The sequence below is a fragment of the Onychostruthus taczanowskii genome, unplaced genomic scaffold (assembly GCF_017590055.1).
Source record: "Onychostruthus taczanowskii isolate IOZ18803 unplaced genomic scaffold, ASM1759005v1 scaffold49, whole genome shotgun sequence".
NCBI classification, from domain to species: Eukaryota; Metazoa; Chordata; class Aves; order Passeriformes; family Passeridae; genus Onychostruthus; species Onychostruthus taczanowskii.
Window position 1 is genome coordinate 5771386 of NW_024502458.1, and position 12022 is coordinate 5783407.

The 12022-nt window shown below is 45.5% G+C and overlaps 1 protein-coding gene across 1 annotated transcript in view; it reads left to right on the forward strand.

The window, feature by feature from the left end:
- Positions 1 to 21: 21 nt before the first annotated feature.
- Positions 22 to 12022, forward strand: part of SWAP70 (switching B cell complex subunit SWAP70) — a 34934-nt gene continuing 22933 nt past the window's right edge. Inside the window, exons 1-2 of the mRNA XM_041415049.1 lie at positions 22 to 194; positions 8984 to 9124. Coding sequence (XP_041270983.1) covers positions 96 to 194; positions 8984 to 9124 — 240 coding nt within the window. The 5' untranslated portion in view covers positions 22 to 95. The remainder of the gene's footprint in view (positions 195 to 8983; positions 9125 to 12022) is intronic.

Here is a 12022-nt window from a genome sequence, read left to right on the forward strand (position 1 = left end):
GCGGCCGCCGGGGAGGGCCGCGGCTNGCGCCCCCGGGGCCGGCGCAGGCTGGGGCACAGCGGTGGCGGCGGGCGCGGGCCGGGAGCGGGCCGGCCATGGTGGGGCTCAAGGAGGAGCTGCTCAAGTCCATCTGGCACGCCTTCACCGCCCTCGACCTCGACCGCAGCGGGAAGGTCTCCAAGTCCCAGCTCAAGGCAAGCGGGGGGCGGCCAGCCCGGTGGGGTGCGAGGGGTCGATCCCCGCCGAGCGCTGGCACGGCGGGCACGGGGCGCGGGCTGGGACCTGCCTGCGGCGGCCGCCTCTGGGGGCACACGGGCGCTCGCTTTCGGGGCTCTCCTGGCGCTGTAAATCGCGTTCTCCCCAGCGTTCGTCCCGCGGCATCGCAATCCCCGCGGGCCCCGGCCACCTCCGTCCCGCGGGGGCTGGCGCGGACCCGTCCTGGAGGCGGGCGGGCTGATTTTCATTCCGCTCCGTCCTCCCCGAGATGTCAGCGCACAAACCCTTGTTGTGCTTCTGGTCCGCTTTCAACCACATGTCCTTGCTACCCTTTCTGGCCGAAATCTTTTGTGGGGTAGCCACAAGGTCCCATCTATAGGGCTTGGCTGCGTCCAAGTGAAATTCACAGCTTGCCAAGGGGAGAGAGAGGTTCCACAGTGCCCTCTTATTTGGATATAAACAGGAGAATTAGTCAAGAGGCTCCAACTGTGCCATTCTTTCCTTAGCTTATACGCTGAAGTAGTGTTTGTGCTCTTAAAAGAGCTCTCAGGCAGCTCGCTGAATCCAGTCCCATCTTGGCCGTGCTTTATGGGACCGTCTTGGCCTGGGAATAATAGCAGGAATCTGGCTAACTAAATATTTTGAATGAGAACGCAACACCTGTTGACATTCGAGACTGTGGGTCCTTGTGCTCGGTGCTGGGGCTGCGTGGGCAGCAGCAATCGGCGAGGTTTGCGCCTTTTGTGGGATTAACTCCACCAGCGACGCTGGCCGTGCTGTGGGTGCTGTTTGCAAGCGTGACTGGTCGCTCGTGGACTTTATTTTTAGCATTATGTAATGAGGGTCCGGACCTGGCAGCGTGCTGCAAGCAGCCTGTTCCTCTTCTCCTTTTCTTCTGCTGGGGTGATGGGGCTGTGAGATAGGGCCGAGCTCGGCCAGAAGTGACTGCGGGGCAGGATTCGGGCCAGGCGCCAGACCTGGCTGTGAACTCGAGCTGAAAATGTGTGCAGGTTTTTCACAGGGAGTGTCAATGAAAGTGAGTCTTTGTCTTCCAACCTTGCAGGACGAACTGAAGCAGGTTGCAGAGAAGGTTTTTTAAAAATCATCCTACTTTTTATAGGAATCTTGTTTTCCTGTCATGCTGCCTACCACACCTGGTGAGCTCCATGCACTCGCCCGAGGGTGTCTGCAGATGTCATCGTGCAGGCCAGTGCAAAACCTCAGGTGGGGCTGAGGTGATTTAATGGTCTCTTCGAGCCAGGTCTTATAAGCTCTTGGAGATCTATATCACACTTGAGATAGCCCAGCTACTTCAGATAGTATAAAATCAGCAGGATGGCTTCTGTGGCAGTGTTGGAAACAGAAAAGTTTTAATAAAAGGCAAAATAACAAAGCTCTTTACGAATAATAATAACAAAGCTCAGAGAAAAGCCGAGCTAAGTGTAAGAGGCTCTTGCTCCTGGTAAAACACCTCGCAAAAGTGATTAGTTCCTTTGTTGTCCTCTTTTTCTAGTAAATTGCTTAGGCAGGACTTTTTGGCTTCTGTGTAATTGGCTATCCTTAAGTTTGAGGTGAAGTCCCTAAGGTCCTATGAGGTGTCATTTTACCTAATTGAGGAAACTTTTGAGCTTTTTGTTCCTTTTTAAGGAGACAAAAACATAATTTTGTCACTCCATCAGGAAAGGGCACATTCTTACACTCAGATTCTGGGCTGAATGAAATGGCTGCAGAAGCTGCCAGTGTGCTGGTACAGTGTCATCAAGAAAAGCAGGGCTTTGTGTGTTTGTGCAGTTCTGTCTGTGACATAAAGGCTCCTGTGGGAAGTGTCATGAGGTTGCCACCTTCTCCTGTGGCCACCAAGAATTAGTTTTCAGGAGGGAGTAGAGGGTGTTCTTGCATAGACTTTTTGTGGCAAATGCTGAATGTGGTGTCAAACTGATGGTCCTGCTGGGGAGAAAAGGTGTGCAGGGTGGCAGTAGCCCTGCATAGTTAAAAAGGGCAGGCAGGACAGCAAAAGAGAAGTTCCAGTATGACAGAGATAGGACTGTGTTGTCCTTAGAAGGTCTTTCCCAATGAAGTGTTTCTCATCATCATGAGGAAGATACAGCACTCCTGTAAAATGGAGTGCTGATGCTTGCAGACCAACAGGTTAGTAGAGATCTGTGACATTAGAAAAATGTGCTTAATAATTGAGTGGAATGGCTGTTTTTAAAACTGCTAAAAGCCTTTTTGTTTTGTGAGAATGACAGTGTTGTAACCTGCTGAACTGTTCCCTTCTCAGTAAGAAAACCTACTGGCCATGTGTCTTTGGTTTGTGTGATCCAGTGTAAGGTGGTGCCATCACATTGCAGGGAAGTTCCTAAGGATAATACGTTTGGTTGTTAAAGGAAGTGATTTTTAGTTACTCTGCCTAGAAGTGACCTTTGATCCTTCCATAAAAATAAATACGTAAATACTGTGAGAAAAATAAATATGTGTGTATGTTTGTGTGTTCTGTAGTTGAGGGCCTACTGTAAAGGGTTTGCATCACACATTTGTTTTCAGTAGATCTAGAGCAGATGGATGGAGGTGAGTCAGTTTGGTCTGTTTTGTAGTCTGGAGAAACAGCAAATGCTTGAGGGCAAAAATGGGACTTGCTTGGAATAGTAAGGATGTTATGAGATGTCTTATCCATTTGTATCTTTTGCATATGTTCTGAGCTGCTGAGAGAGGAGACAGTCAAATCAGTCCTCAGTGTAATTTTGAATGTTGTCTTCTTCCAGTATGTACTGATTTTTTTCTTTGTTTGTTTGGATTTTTCCATTTTTTTTTTTTTCAACTGGTAGTCTTCAGAAGTTCTACTGGCATGCTGTCTGCAGCTCTTAGTCTCTTTTTCTACATCAGCAGAAACATTTGTGTATTCTGTTCTTAAATTACAGCTTTAAAGCGGCACACAGTCATTGTTTTGCCAGTGTGTTTTTTGGCACCTTCAAACACTGATACAGCAAGGCTCAGGTGTAAGTTCTGTGTACACAGTTACAGCTGCTGCTGTGATTCCAGCACGAGCTACATCCAAATTGTTTCCTTTCCTGTACTTAGAACCAATTTCATCTTTCTTACCATCTGCAATTTTTAAAATAATTTGTTTTAGAAGTTTCTGTAAGGGTACCAGCATTAAATCCAGTTTTTAACTGGATCTTGAAACGCTGTAGTTTTACATATGGTTCCACTTGACAGCCAGCAAAATTGCTTGTAGTGTGTGTATGATTGGATCTTGGAAAAATCCACCAATTAGTTTTTACACTCGCTCTGGAAGCTCTTCCACTTGTTGCTTTGTGACTTGTCCGTGCTTAGGCAGTGGGTTTATTTTGGTGTTCTTGTTTTCCATGCTGCACTGCGGTGCATTTTTTAAGTCTTGAGGTCATGGACTCCTGGATGCTATCTGCAGAATGTGGATGGTGAGCCACATGTGCAAATACTGTCTCACTCAGGCGTGTGTTGTAACTTTGGGTGACCAAAACTACTTGTCAGGCTTAGAAAATTCATACCGGTCTGTTCCCATATCTGGGGTGTTAGAGGCTTGTCATACCTCTTGCCTTTGCTTTGCTTTTCACCTAGATGAGAAGTTGGTGGCCTGTGGGAAGAGGAAGAATGGTGTAATCAGGGGTGAGAGGGATGGTCTGACCACAGAGGAAGACCTTGAACAATGCAGTGAGGCAGGGGCAGGGGTGGGAGCCTGCGCCGAGTGGGCAGGACCCTGGCCGGACAATCGGCTTTGTGCAGCCGTGCCGAGCAGTAGGAAATTAGTCACTGTGACTCACAGTGGGGGACAGGGTCCTGCTCTGGGGCAGTCAGTGGGGCTCACAGTGTGTGTATTAGGGTAGCCATGAGCAGTGCTGTCGGTGAGGTGTGAGGGAGGGATGCTGTTGTGCCAGGAAAGCCCAGGCAGCCTGTAGACTGAAACAGGGAGCGTGAGGAAATGACAGGGCCATGAGGCTGTCATGACAGGAGCAGCTCCCAGTGGATCAGCAGCCTGTTTAACCTTGAGCCAGCCTGTGCCCAGGTGGCCAAGGCAGCCAGTGGCATCCTGGCCTGGATCAGCAATAATGTGGCTGGCAGGACCAGGGCAGGGATTGTCCCCTGTACTGGGCACTGTACAGCACACCTCGAGTGCTGTGTCCAGTTCTGGACCCCTCAGTTTAGGAGGGAAATTGAGGTGCTGGAGCAAGTCCAGAGAGGGGCAGCAAAGGTGGTGAAGTGTCTGGAGCACAAGTCCTGTGAGGAGCAGCTGAGGGATCTGGGGGTGTTTAGCCTGGAGAAAAGGAGGCTCAGCGGTGGCCTTACCACCGCACAACTGCCTGAAGAGAGCTTGTAGCCAGGTGGGGATAGGTCTCTTCTTCCAGGCAGTCAGCAAGAGGACAAAAGCTTAAGCTGCACCACAGGAGAGGTTCAGGTTGGACATTAGGAAGAATCTTTTCACAGAGGGGCTGACTAGATGTTGGAATAGGCTGCCCAGGGAGGTGATGGAGTCTCTGGAGGTGTTTAAGGAAAGACTGGACATGGTTGGTCTGGTTGACATGGTGGTGTTCAGTCATAGGCTGGACTTGATGATCTTAGAGGTCTTCAGCCTAATGCATTCTGTGATTTAGATGTTGAAATAGGCTGCCCAGGAAGGTGATGGAGTCTCTGGAGGTATTTAAGGAACGACTGGACATGGTTGGTCTGGTTGACATGGTGGTGTTCAGTCATAGGTTGGACTTGATCTCAGAGGTCTTTTTCAGCCTAATGCATTCTGTGATTCTGTTTTATCAACTGATTTCAGGGCACATGTCGAAGAAAGGTGCAGTACATGGAGTATGTTTACAAAGAGCTCTTCTTAAGGGCTGGCAGCCCCAGGACAGAAAGGCAATTCCCTTGGCTACCTGGGCAGATGTGGGCTGACACCAGGATGTGACTGGAGGCTGGGGGGATTATGCAGATAATGAAGGCAAAAGGAAGGGTGAGGTTATTGAAAATGGTGATGAGGGGTGTGCAAGTGCCCAGGGGTGAAAGGAGCGAATGAAGGGATGGGAGCTGATGTGGGCAAAGGGCACAAGTGTCAGGAACCTGGGCTGGTGGAGGCTGGGCTGGAATACACTCATCCAGCTGGGAAAGAGGCTGCTGCAGTAACCCTGATATTAAATAATGAGGCTCCAGATGGGGTATGTGCTACCTGAGTGTAAGGAAGCTGGACCTTGGGGGTGTGATGATGCAGGATATGGTGTACGTACGGTGTACCCTGATGAAAAGCCCTGGTTCTTGTGACAAGGGCTATATGATGCTACTTTTAACACTGGTCGTAAAAGAAAAAGGGAAAGTGCTTGTGAGTAGCCTTATTTTGGCTGGCTGGCTGGCTGGCTGGCTGCTGACATGGATGTTAGGGAGAGACGAGCCAAGAATGTCTTGGAATGAATTCACACGAAGCCACTGAATAGAGCTGTCGGGATCTGGGATGCCAAAATTTTAAAATCTGAAAAAGAGACTGGGAGTGGGAAGACCCCCCTGAAAGATGGAAAAGAAAAAGAGAAAGCTACCAAGAAGCTGACAATAACTACTGCAGGATTAGTCTGCCCTGGTAATGCTCCCACTGTCATCTGGGCCAAATTTTTGTCACTGAGCAGTAAGTAGTCTAGCAGTTCCTCCCTCTCCCTGTAGAAATGCAGATCCCTCTTATGGGACATGGTTAAATGAAACTACTCAGATGGTAATAATTCAACACGTGCTGAAAGTTTTGGAAAATGGGAACTCAAGAAGGGAGCAGCTCTGGCAGAGTAGACCTGAAGATAAAGCAGCATGAAACAGGGCATAAATAAAGTAAATCCAAAGTCTGCGATGACCTTTGGCCTTCAGCTTGCTTGTGTTTCTGTTTGGAACAGAACACCTTCACTGTTCCTAGGGAAAGATGGGATCTTTCTTACAAAACTGTTCCTTGAGAGTGAAGGATTGTTGTACCTGGAGTGCATTGGTGTTGTGAACCCCCTGCTGCAGGCTGCCTGTGCTGTCTCAGACCCCAATTTGGGGACCCCCACTGTGCCCATGTGCTGCAGCAGAGATGAGTCTCTGGGCTGGGGCAGGAGTTGGCTTTGGCATGAAGGTAAATTATTAAATGTGGCATACAGAGCGTGATAAATAAGGAAGGAGAAAGCTGCCTGGCAGCCCTGTGGGCACTGGGGGAATAATCCTGACTGCTGCAAAACTTCCTCATGGTTGGTGTAGCTTCTGCAAGGCGAGGTGATTCTTTTGTAGCCCAGTTAGTCTAGTGCTCAGATACTTGTTGGGTTTTTTTTTTAAATTGTTAATTAACACAGAGTATCTCCTGGTCCAGATAATGTGATTTGAGAGAACAAAACCAAACCAAACGAGACCTCAGGGCAGAGTTTTTCTTGCTCACCCTGCACGTGAGGAATTGAGCTGGCGCTTGGCCGCGTTTGAGAACGGCAGGCCTTGGCAGGCGCCGAGGAATTTCCTGAGTTATGAAAGGAGAGCACTGGGCACCAGAGAGATCACAGATAAGGCAGATCTTAGAAAATCATTGAAAGTGGAATTCTTTCCTGGTAAGTTGGGTCACTTGATGTGGAAAGCACCTAGGTTTCTGACAGCCCAAGCACAGCAAGTACACCAAAAAAAGGAGAAGACAAATATGTAGAAAGCACATGATAAGAAAGTATTTTATCAAGACTTTTTAATTTACTTTGATAGTAGCTGAAATCAGTCATGCTTTCAGAATATTTGTATTAACTGAGTATTTTTTTAGTTATAGTATTAGCAATTCCAGTGTGGTTGGAAAACAGTGATCATCTCTCTCTCTCAGAAATTCAAGAATCCCTCAGGCTTCTATAAATAACAGCAGAAGCCTTAAATAGAAGGGGAAACACACATGATAGTACATTCCCCCAACCCCACATGTAAATCACGTGGACTCAAATACTTGATCTGGTTAGAGACAAGGATGGATTGAAGTGAAATATACTGTTGATAGTGGTGTGAAATGTGATAACTTGTAAATGCTCTTTTGCTGCTTTGGGAAATGTTGTGCTATGACTGATGCTGTGGTTTAACTCTTTATGAATTTCTAGACCTTATTAGCACTAATGCCTTAGTGTTAGCATACACCTGTGAAAATACATATTTCTCATGGAAATGTCTCCTTTTCTGAAAGCAAGTTTAACTTTGGCAGTTTGTAGAGAGGAATTCTCTGAACTGAATATACATCTTGTGCTATCTTTGTAATATTTTCTGCTAACTAACACAGAGATTTTGCTGTTTCCTTATCATGCATCAGAATAGTAAATGTACATTTTCTTTTTTCATGGGGGTAGGTGGGTGGGGGAAAGCCCAGACATTTTAAGTGTGTAGCTTTGGTTTGATTTCCTAGGCTTTGACAACTTCAGACTTTCACTTCTTCTTTTACAACTACTTCATCTTTGACCATCTTTCATGTCTACTCACCTAAATAGACATGCTTGTAAGTTTTCTGCACATTTGTTTTTTTTACTGTTTTCTCTTTGCATCATTTTGGTCTGTTTTTTAAAATTCTACATAAAAACCGCAAAATTCAGTTGCACTTTGTCCCACGTAGTTGTTGATTAAAAAAAAAAAATAATAGCACTGGCAGCATACCTTTTGAAAAGATGTGATCTGTTTTACCTTTGTGTAATTTTTTTTTAGCTGTATTTTTTGCCTTTTTAACATTTTTTTCCACACAAACTGTGGCAGGGCGTGTAGTATTAAATCCTTAACCCAGCTGATGCTGGTAGTACATAATCTTCAGAGACTCAGCTCTGCATCATGCCGAGGGGTGATGTGGGCAGCCTGTTACAGGTCTGACCTGACCCCAGACAGTGTGAACAGCCAGAGGAAGGGATGGTTTTTTAAATTGTTTTGCTGTTTTTTGGGAAGTGCTGGCGGCACAGGAGTCACTCCTGCCCAGGCTTTGCCTTCCTGTTGGTACTGAGGTGTTGGTTTGTGTTTGCAAAGCTCAGCTGAAGAAATTGAGATGTGCTGGCTAGTTAGTTTTTAGTAATTCAGTACTTCCTTAAAATTAGTCAAGTGTGTAGTCTCTTCTTGAAGGTCATTTCTCAAGAACAGACACGAGTGTTAGTGGTTGTCAAGTTCGTGACATACTTCATGCAAATAGCTTTTTAAAATAAAAATTTGAGAAGCACACCTAAACCCTTCCTCTTTCTGTAACATTACTTTCCTTTGCCAACTGAAACATGGGGTCAGTGTTGAGAAGCAGCCCAAAAGCAGGCAGATGAGAGAAATCCATAGTTAATGCTTTAATCTGAATAGTCTTTTCTTTGTAAACTAAAGCTACATATTGAGTTGTTTTCTCTGTTACTCATTTTCACTAGATATAAATATTTACACTTTCAAAGGCTAGGTGTTTGTGGTTGTTTTGATAGCTATCTGACTTCACTCTGCAAATATTATTCTGGTGTTCCTGCATGCCTCTCCTGGTTTTCAGCTGCATGGGGATATATGTACAAAGGGGAGCTTGTGTGGCTGCATTTGTAGCTCTCTGAGGCTGGACCTTTCTGTGCTCACGCTGCTTCTGTAACAATCAACTCTCTGAAACCATCAAATCAGGATTTTTTTAGTTATGTGTTGCAAAACTTTGTGGGGCAGAACTTGTGGTGACATCAAAGTGTCACTTTGCACATGGTTTTGGAGTCACAGGTCTGGTCTGGAGGGAACACACCATGGTTAAGGCTGACAGCAGTGTCACTGGTTTCTCTTCTGTCCTTAGGTCCTTTCTCACAACTTGTGCACAGTGTTAAACGTTCCCCATGATCCAGTGGCCTTGGAAGAGCACTTCAGGGACGATGACGAAGGACCAGTTTCCAATCAGGGTTACATGCCTTATCTAAACAAATTCATCTTGGAAAAGGTAAGTTTTGAATTCTCATGTTCTGTGCTTTCTTGTATCAGCTTTTGTTTTTTTTTTGTCTTTGTGGTACCTGTGCCTGCAGGAGGCTGCTGCTGGTATGAAGACACTGGTTGGGAATGCGTCTGTGGGGTCCTCACAGCGTGGCTACTCTGGAGAGCCTGTGCCTAAAAATGGGAGGGTGCACTGCTCTCTACATCTTCTGTCCTTGGTTTCTATTTCCTGTTACATCTGGCCCTTGCCTAAGCTGTGTTCATGCAGAGCTGTGCTCATATTAATAAAGTGTAGCTACAAAGTGTGTGGGGATTGGGAGTGGGGCTGAGCCTGATCCCCAGTGGGTGCAGCTGTGCAGAGCAGGTGAGCGGTGTTGAAGGCAGTGAGCCATGGGGTGCTGAGGTGTTACAGATCCCTTCAGAGAGTTACAGTGGGTGACATTAGGGAGTGTTGTGAAGTTTTGTCTTGTAAGTTCTTTTCTTTTGTGTCTGAGCATTTTTCAGTCTTCTGTTATGCCTTGTTTCAGGAGAAACTCTGGAAAGCCAGCAGGGCTTTGCCCTTTTCTCTCCTCTCCATCATATTCTAAGATCACTGGGTTGGAAAGTTAGAAAGCCCCAAACAATGATCTTACTGCTTTTTTTCTGTCTTCTGTTCATATACTGGGCTGGACAGCGAAAGCAGCTCATGTGATACTGGAAACATCAGCTTCAACACCACTGATTTCTTGTACACTTGAGGGCCAGCCCCAGAAACCCTCAAACTTTGATGTTGTGGCTGCAGAGATAGAGAGCTGTTTGCTCTCTTTTGAAACTCCTTCTTTATTTTTCCAAGGCGTAATCTGTTATTTTATGGGGTGATGGTAGAAAAATTGCTGTTAGTATATTCTGGTAAGCAAAGCTACTAAAGGAGGACTGATGCTTTATACCCCAGATACACAGGAAGTTCTCTCAATCTCCAGTCATGCATCTTACAGCAAATTAATTGATTTGAGCAAGAGCCACTGGCTCAAGAAAGGTTTTTTGATCTTAAGATATTGTGCTTTAAGACATTAATAAATATTTTATGAACGATTTCTTAAATTTCTTTTAAAATAATTATATAGCTATGACTTAGAATTTCATTGAGAGGACTTTGTAACCTTTGGAAATAACTTGTGCTGTACTCTTAAATGCAGTTGTAACTTTTTGTATTTTTTCTCGTGCTGACTTACCCTGCAATAAAGCTTCCTTATGTAGAACCAAGGAATCATCAAGAAAGGGACAATTGTGAAGAAAGACAAGGTAGTTAAGTGAGATACATCTGCTACAACTAATTTCCTTTATCCACATAGGTAATTTCAAGAAATGATTTGAATAATTAGTATTGTCTGATTGATGATTTCCGGTGTTATGCATCTTGTTACTCAGCAGATAGAATTTTCTTGCATCTGCAACAAAACCTGTCTTGTTCTGTAAATGTCTCTTTCAGGAGGGAGCTGTGATTTGCCAATATAGTGTCTTCATCCTTTGTTTTACTTGGTTCCTTAACCATATTTTAGCATGTTCTTTTATTTACAATGTCTATCTTCAAATACCAATTGGAAATGTTTCCCTTTCAGTGATGGCAGTGGTGGTATTTTACAGGTGGCCTTATTTAGAGCAGGGAAGACTCCTGGTGGGCAGAGACAAAGAAGGACATTGTTCAAACCTCAGGTTATCTCATCTTCCAGGCAACTTCATGAATGCAAGTTACACTACCAATGCTTGTTATATTTTTGGAACTGTTATTTTGGAGAGCCAGGGCTCAAGTGCTGATGTAATTATTGTCCTGAATAATTCCTAAACAGTGTCTCTATTCTGGATGCCATGTGGGCCCCACAAAGTCCATTTCAGAACCAAGTCTGGATTCTGAGAAAAGTGCTTACATGTCTAAAGTGGGATTGCTGGCACTGTGGCACCTTTTCCCCTGTGGTAAAATGGTTCTGAAACCTCCTGCTCAACTGGTGCACAGTCCTGGTGGCAGGAATGTGCTGCAGGTGACCTGGGCTTTGACAGGAGTGTCTGAGGGGCTGCAGTCCTGCTTTGCTGTAGTAGCAGGACCTATGCACCACCAGGACATTTCCAAGGTGGAACTCCTCACTGTCAGGGTGGGAAAAACACTTTTAGAAAACAAGTTTATTGGGTAAGGTGGAGAGGACACAGAAAAAGCACAGGCAAGGGTAGCCAAGGAGTGAAGTGCTGATGAATAGAATGAAGGAATCCTGACTTCTAGCCCTTTTCCAGAGGGTGTTTGTTCATTCGGTCAGTGTTTCATTCAAGATCCGTGTTTTTTGTGCAAACAAGACAGATGCTGAACTTGTGGCTGGGGTAGCTCTGGCTCCTACAGCTGCCACCTCATTCAAAGGACAGCTGTAGCCTCTTGCATCTCCACTCACGTTGGTGGCCTCTGCAAGCATGCAAAGTCTATGATTTTTGTTGATAGTCTCACTCTTATGCCTGGAGACTGTTCTTGTCATCAGGTTTGTTTCTTGTTTACTTCTGTCTTTCTTTTTTTATCTTTTTCCCCCTCTTTTTCCCCTCCACCCACATCAATTCATCAGCTTCCTGTGTCTGTCACTGGCTGGGCCAGTGTGGTGTGGTCACTGTATTTGACTGCTTACCAGACTGGGTAGGAAATCCGACAGTTTGCACTGGTGTTCTTCAAGCACCTGAGATCTGTGGTTTGGCTTATCATTAAAAAATCATTGACCATTACTGGTCTCACTACCACAAGAGGTACAAGAACTTGTTCCTTAGATGTGTTTTCCAAAATCTCAAAGGGGCTTCCATTGCAGTGTCAAACATGCCTTAATCAGTAACACATTGGTAAAGAAATAGCACTGCTAAGTTATGGGAAGATAATAAATAGGTTTAATGTGTAACTTAAACA